At 42.0% G+C, this 7,500-nt stretch overlaps 1 protein-coding gene across 19 annotated transcripts in view; it reads left to right on the plus strand.

The window, feature by feature from the left end:
- lrrfip2 (leucine rich repeat (in FLII) interacting protein 2) overlaps positions 1–7,500 on the plus strand; it is an 86,118-nt gene that overhangs the window by 13,500 nt on the left and 65,118 nt on the right. For 18 of the 19 annotated variants that reach the window (XM_053679543.1, XM_053679535.1, XM_053679539.1 and 15 more), the window contains one exon: positions 5,110–5,266. In XM_053679543.1, coding sequence (XP_053535518.1) covers positions 5,177–5,266 — 90 coding nt within the window. In that variant the 5' untranslated portion in view covers positions 5,110–5,176. Of the gene's footprint in view, positions 1–2,562; positions 2,730–5,109; positions 5,267–7,500 lie in introns of those variants that run through there. The other variant, XM_017463402.3, reaches the window with a different exon arrangement.

Genomic DNA, 7,500 nt, shown 5'->3' on the forward strand with positions numbered 1-7,500 from the left:
AGCTTCGTCTCGGTGTCCTCCTACTCTTCCCTGTGTCGTGTTTGGCTTTGAGTGTGTGTGGCAGTTCTGTGTCCCTTACTCATGGCTCATGCATCTCAATGCAAGCACTGAAAGTACGCAGGGCCCTGTATTGTCTTCCTAATGAATATAATTTTTAGGATCCAAGGACTTAAAGTGTGCAACAAACATAAATACTCTTTTCTGGTGTTTTTGAGACTTTTAACATGCTTAAAATTTCATGAACGTCAACACATACATCAGAGTTGTCGGCCATTAGGCGTAGGAAAAAGCTAAGACATGGGCGTGGAGTAGAGGCTCTGTAGCATCCCCTTTTGACTAAAGTGGTGGGGTTTTACCTATAGTCACCAAACTCTGTACATATATTGAACTCATTAAGCTGGATAACTTTCTAAATGACAATCATTAGCTCCGCCCAACAGGAAGTCAGCCATTTTGTGTTTTTATTTATTTATTTATTTATTTATTTATTTATTTATTTTTAAAAATTATTTTATTTTTTTAATTGCAGGCTCTGAGCTTTTCACTCCTCCTCCTGGGGGATTCCTGTGATTGTCACCAAACATGGTCGACATTATTCCGAGACACTGAAGATGCTAAATTGCATAGGGATTTTTGATATCTCGGACGGTTTCACCATGGTGAAAAAAAGGGAAACAGGAAGTGTTTCATGCCTTCTGCATGCATTACATGATTTAGATGAAACTTGAGCTGTATGTTTGGGCACGGGGCTGAGCCCATGGATGTGGCTACTGTGATGGCGCCATAGCACAGCAGGAAGTGTGCCATTTGAAATGGGCTTTTAAATAGTCTTCTTATATTTACCCGAATCACTTCAAACTTGGTCAGAATAAGGTCGAGACATTGCAGATTGTGAAAGGATTCTTGATCTAAAATATTGTTGCCATGGTAACGCATCAGACATCAATACAGTGTTCGTACAAGGTGCTCCAATTGCTCGAATTTGGCTTTTTGAAATTTAAGTACTGAAAACCCTTAAACAGCCGTTTTCTATCTAGTGGTGCTTAAAAAGTGCTTAAATTATAAAACGTCAATAAATATGAAATCGCTAAAAACTTTAAAGTGTTTATTTTCGTTAGGACATGAATACAACCCTTTCACTCAAACTCCCTGCTGCAGCCCCTCTCCCTCCTCCTGCTATTTGCTTGCACATTTTGACAGACAGCTCCAGTCCACTTTTCAGACCCCTTTAGTGACTTTTTGGACATACCTTAGCTACTTTCCGTAGAACGAGAGTCACCAGTACTGCCCTATGAGCGAGAGGTCCTGTGCGAGGTCCTGCAGGTACACCTCTTTCTGCAGCTACTCTGTGCAGTGAGTGGCAGAGTGGAGCAGCACATTCAGTGTGAGAGAAAAAATAAATGCATTAGGTCACTTCTAACATTCTGAGTGATTATTTACATGTAATAGTGTAAAATATAGTCGACATCCAGTGGTGGGGAGTAGCTAAGTAAAAGAAGCTACTCTACTAACTTAACTACATTTTTCAGTAGCGTGACAGTAACTCTGCTACTTTAAAGTAGTGTAGCTTTTCCAGTAACAAGTTGTTTTCAAATGAGTAGCGATGTAGCAACCAGCCATTGCAGGACCTTGATTTTGTGGTCAGTAAACCATTTTGTGTTGATTTTGATCTATGTTTTGGATCATTGTCCTGCTGGAAGATCCAACCATGGCCCATTTTAACCTTTCTGGCAGAGACGGTCAGGTTTTCATTTAATATCTGTTATTTGATTGATGCAATGTATCCTAACAAATTGTCCAGGTCCTCTGGCAGAAAAACAGATCCAAAACATTAAAGAGCCACGAGCATATTGAACCGTGGGCATGAGGTACTTTTCCATATGTCTGCCTCTCTGTGTGCACCAAAACCACCTCTGGTGTTTATTGCCAAAAAGTTCTGTTTTGGTTTCATCTGAGCATAGAACCTGATCCAATTTGAAGTTCCGGTAGTGTCTGGCAAACTGAAGACGCTTGAGTTTGTTTTTGGATGAAAGTAGAGACTTTTTTCTTGAAACCCTTCCAAACAACTTGTGGTGATGTATCTGACTTCGGATTGTAGTTTTGGAGACTTTCTGACCCCAAGATGCAACTAACTTCTGCAATTCTCCAGCTGTAATCCTTGGAGATTTTTTTGGCCACTCAAACCATCCTCTTCTAGGTTTATTCATTATATTTCCAGTTAACTGGAACGTCTTAATTATTGCCCTGATGGTGGAAATGGGCATTTTCAATGCTTGTGCTATTTTCTTATAGCCACTTCCCATTTTGTGAAGCTCAACAACATTTTGCCACACGTCACGGCTACATTCCTTGGCCTTACCGATTGTTATGAATGACTAACGGAATTTGGCCTATGTGTTATCTCATATTTATACTGGAAGTCATGGTTAAACAATTTCCCTTTTCTAGTCACAACAGTAGTGGATGCTCGCAGCGCCAGTCAGATAGGTAGAGAAAATGAATACAAACAAAGTCACGTGGTGACGTGAGCTGAGCGGAGGTGATATAACCACTGCAGCTCAGCACTCCACCTCTTTTGCGTTTCTCGCCTTTGGATTACATTTTTTCAACACGTTGTCAAGTGCAGCTTTCTCGGATCAGCGATAACTCATCCTCCCAAGCTGTGATGATACATTTAGCACTGCACTGTCTGGTAACAACTTGTTTGTTTTCCGGATTGCTCGCCACTGGTAAGTACAAGCTTCTTCCTTGCGGTTCATCTGCGGGTAGGAGTATTTAATTGGATTATTATTATTATTATACTTTGTTTTTTTTTCTTTCCCCCCACTGGCTCTCCTCATGGTTATATCCAGAGGCTCTCCATTTTAGCGGGTATGGCTTTCAGCTCCATTTCCACTGCCTATCCTTTTGAATTGTAAGCTCTGCCCTAAAGAAAGCTTCTTCCTGACGATAGACATAATCTCTGCCCATCATGCCTGGGTGTTCAGCATCTAAAAGAAGCACTTACTGACCCATGTCCGCATTTTAGTTTGCTTCCAATGTTTGAGCGACAGCTGCGTTTGGCTGGACTGGACCGCAACCAAGACGCTAAGATTTTGGAAGGAAGTTTGTGTTTGAGAGCTCAGAAACGCCGTGCCTTAGCAGCTACTGGCCTTCCCTCAGCTAAAAGAAGATCTAGCTCAAGGGGAAGTTATTTGGCAGGGCACCTGTTATCAAAGAAGGTGGCTGGCCTTTCTGCAGACATGGCAGAGATGAATCGTCTCTTGCAGGGCCTCCAGCCAACAGACTCAGTTCCTGCTTCTACTATGGCTCCCATCGGGGACACTTGCTCATACTCTTCTAGCGAGAAGGATGCTGTCTCACGTTTTCCTTGCCATAGCCCCCACAATGATGCTATATCTACATGTGCTTCTGACACATTTTCAGGGCCATCTCTTCACTGATGTCACTGGGCTTCAGGGACAAGCTGGCGGGGTCCGCATTAGCCAGTGGCTCTGGTGATGGCTCTCTCCACTCCTCGGGGACGGCCCCACTTCAGTTGGATGACCCATTGGAGGTGCTTCGGATGGCAGTGGCCTGTCTTGTCCTGGATTAATGCCCTGCACATGTGTTTTTTCACAGCCCTCGCCTAGTGACTCATTTGCCATGGCTGCATGTAAGGACGTTTTATTACAGAATTCTCCAATGCCCTCAAAGGGCCAGGGATTCGAAGACCACTCGTATTTTAGCTTCCATGGCAGATGCGAAGTCCATCGAGGTGCACAATATACCCGAGGTTGAACAGCTGGTCGGCACATTGGTGGTGTTACCAGATAAGGCGTTGCATGGGAACTTTCAATGCCCTAGCACCCAGTGTGGCCGCACCAAATTATTTTGTCAATGATATTTGAGGACACTGCTGGCAAAAAGAAAAAGTTTGCGCGAGCAGAGCATAGAAATTTTTCCTCGTGCACAAGAGTTTTAAACGAGTGTGCAAGTTCTTCCCTTTCTGCGCATGAACATATATTTTCCTTTTGCAGTTATTTGCAGTAATGTTATTGAAGCTTGCACGGGCATTAATAACACGCTCTGTTTTTTTGCCACGGATTTGTTGCCATACTTTTTCCGACGCTTTCCTACAGGGTTTACAGTGAACGCGGAGCATGGAGCCATTTTCATAGTGGAGCCATCTGAAGTCTTTCAGCCACTCTCCGAAAACTGCCTTCTTTTCCACTGGTGGATCCACATTCACCACATGATCGCCATCTCCAGATCCAGGACTTACATTATCTGCAGCTTTAAATGGCTTACATAAGAAATCTATGTTCATTTCATCTTCTCTCTTCAGCTCTTTACATTTTGTACGCTAGTTAGCTCCCTGTCACGTGACAACGGCGTGCAGTAAAAGGGAGTAATCGACTGCTAATATTAACCAATGTAAAATCTGCATTAAAGTTAAGAATGTAAAGATCAAGTTTACATGGTTATGTAACCTTGGACTGTTGGATCACAGCTATGTTCCTTGGTCTTACCCACTGGTATGAATAACTAAGGGAATTTGGCGTATGTGTTGCCTCATAGCCCCTGTGAAACAGGAAGTCATGGCTTAAAAATTTCCTGTTCCTAGTCACCCAGGTGTACTACAAAAATGTAAAATATCAATGGGAATATACTTCAATATATTTCTCTCATATGAATTCATAGTTCAGTAATTGTTGCACACCTATATTTAACAGAGATGTTTTTTGATATTCCTGTGTTGTTTGCTATTGTTTGATATCCATGATAGTAGAGTATTTTTGTGAATTTTTTGTGAATTTTTTGAAAATTCCTTCTTTGCTCATATTTAATAAGGGTGCCAATATTCGTGGAGGGCACTGTGTGTGTCTATATTGTGTCTGTCTGTGTCTGTGTGTGTGTCTGTGTGTGTGTCTGTGTGTGTCTGTGTGTGTCTGTGTGTGTGTGTGTGTGTGTGTGTGTGTGTGTGTATAAATACCTGATAGAATACTGACACTGAAGCTTATACTATACACCATTTGAGTTTTTCATGCTGCTCTTATTTTTGGAAAATTATTGATAGCAGTTTTTTTTTTCTTGGACTCTGACCAAGATGATATTTCTATCTTTCAGAACACTACAAAAATCAACATTTGCCCTAAGCACCAGTTTGTGTGGAACTAGCAACACAAGAACCGACATGGGTACACCGGGTTCAGGACGAAAACGGGCACCTATCAAGGACCGATTCTCTGCTGAGGATGAGGCCTTAAGTAGCATAGCGCGAGAGGTAAGTTGTTAATCTGATATAGTGTGACCTGTATGTGTGGTAAGAATAGTTTTAGAGAACTTTATTGTCATTCTATCCATGTACAAGTATACCAATAGTTTATTTTACCAATTGTCTTTTGAACCGGCAAACCATCTATCAGCAAAAGAAAAACTAACTTATCTGTTAATGAAAAATAAATGAAAGAAAATACAAGATATTAACCTATTTTCCTAACATATGCAGTTAATAAAAATAAAAAAAGAGAAATGAATCAGGCTCCCAGCCAATACAACTTCCTGGCTAATGTTAGTTTTATATATACAAATATAGACTATAGAGTGCTGAAAGATGCTACTGCCATTAGGGAATACTTTTGCCCTGAAGGGGTGTAATTGGCCTGCTACAATTTTTAGGTAGGTGGTATGTGTCAACGTAACATCCACATGAATGCCAGGATCGAAGCTGAGACGCACTGTGTGTTCTGACACCTTTCTATCATATTCGGCATTAACTTTTTGAGCAGTTTTTGCTACAGAAGCTCTTCTGTGGGATCAGGGCAGACAGGCTAGCCTTTGCTCCCCACGCGAGCCTTTGGCGCCCATTAACCTGTTGCTGGTTCACAAGTTGTCCTTCTTTGGAGCACTTTTGTTATGTACTAATCACTGCATACCAGGAACACCCCACAAGACCTGTTGTTTTTGAGAGGCTCTGACCCAGGAGTCTAGCCATCACAATTTGGTTAAAGTTGCTCAGATTCTTACCCTTGCCCATTTTTCTTGCTTCCACAACAACTGGGAGAACTGACTGTTTACTTGCTGCCTAATATATCCCATCCTTTGACAGGTGCCATTGTAACACGATGATCAATGTTATTCACTTCACTTGTCTATGGTTTTAATTGGTTTATATTGCAAAGGTATTTGATTACAGAATAGGTAAACACACTAATCTTGCAGCTGAGATGAAAACACTCACAGCCTCAAACAGTAGCATTGCATGCAGGTTTGTTTGTCGGAGATGCAAAGAGGAGCCATGAAGCATGTTGACATTTCCCTTCCTCCCAGTGTGGGATCTCTGCAGGTCCAGTCGGGGACATGCTCTTCATTAGTGCAGCTATAAGTGATCAGACAGAGAAATGGAGAAAAAAACGAACCACCAAAAGTATGATACTGTACCTACTAGGGATGTCACGATACCAAAAATCTATGAGTCGGTACTGATACCACCAAAAGTGCTCGATACCAAAGTAGATACCACAGTGTGGTATAAATTTTTTTTTTTTTTTTAATTTTTTTATTTATTTTTTTTAAAAAGCTCTCCTGGAGGACATCCTCCGAGAGAGAGAGAGCGGGAGGGAGAGTGAGTGAATCTGACACTGTCTGACAATGAGTGGAGTCTACTGTGGAGGTGCAGCACTCTTAAACACACACACACCTTATACTCTGAATGCAAGCATTAGTCTAAATTCACTGATATGGTGGCAGGATAAAAACATTTATTAAAAGCATGAACATTTGAATAATTATTAGTGACATTTGGCTACATTTTGCTGACAGGACACAGGCTGAATGGCGATGCATGGTGGCCCATTAGGAGGTAGTTTATGCCAGCTGCCTCAAAAAACATAATATAGGGCCCGTCTTTCAGGTGCTTCGCCAAATTCCAGGTGTTTCCTCGCTTTTTTTAAATGAACGATAGCATCGGTTGCACACCGGCTTCAGAGCATCAATTATATGTTTGTTGTCATCCGCCTCGAATGCAAAGTATTTCCTTATTCCATACCACATTTCCTCTCAACAAGTCATGGCGGAGCTTAACTTCTGGAGTTTTTCCTGTGTGCTTGTAGGCGTTCTTCACCACTTGTGGACCGACTAAAACACTTGCTCGTATTTGCTGCCCCCATCAGGTCCGGAAGAATTGCAACCTTGGTACCGTCATAACAAACGGTACCTATGCTACTCCAGAAAAACAAGTACCATCACGTTTTAAGAATGTTGGTACCGACTTGGTACCGAAGTATCGGTTCTCGTGACATCCCTAGTACCTACAGTGAACTGCAAATCACATTACATCCCAGGACATAGCATAAGGGTCTTGACAGCTTGTGGAAAGAAGCTGTTCCAGAATCTGGTGGACTTGGTCCGGCCATTTTGGTGTCTTCTGCCCGATGGCAGAGTGATGAGTTTCTATGAGGGATGGGAGAGGTCAACCACTATACTGGTGGCTTTAATGAGGCAGCGTTTATTATGTAT

This window comes from Ictalurus punctatus, chromosome 3 (genome assembly GCF_001660625.3).
Source record: "Ictalurus punctatus breed USDA103 chromosome 3, Coco_2.0, whole genome shotgun sequence".
NCBI lineage: Eukaryota > Metazoa > Chordata > Actinopteri > Siluriformes > Ictaluridae > Ictalurus > Ictalurus punctatus.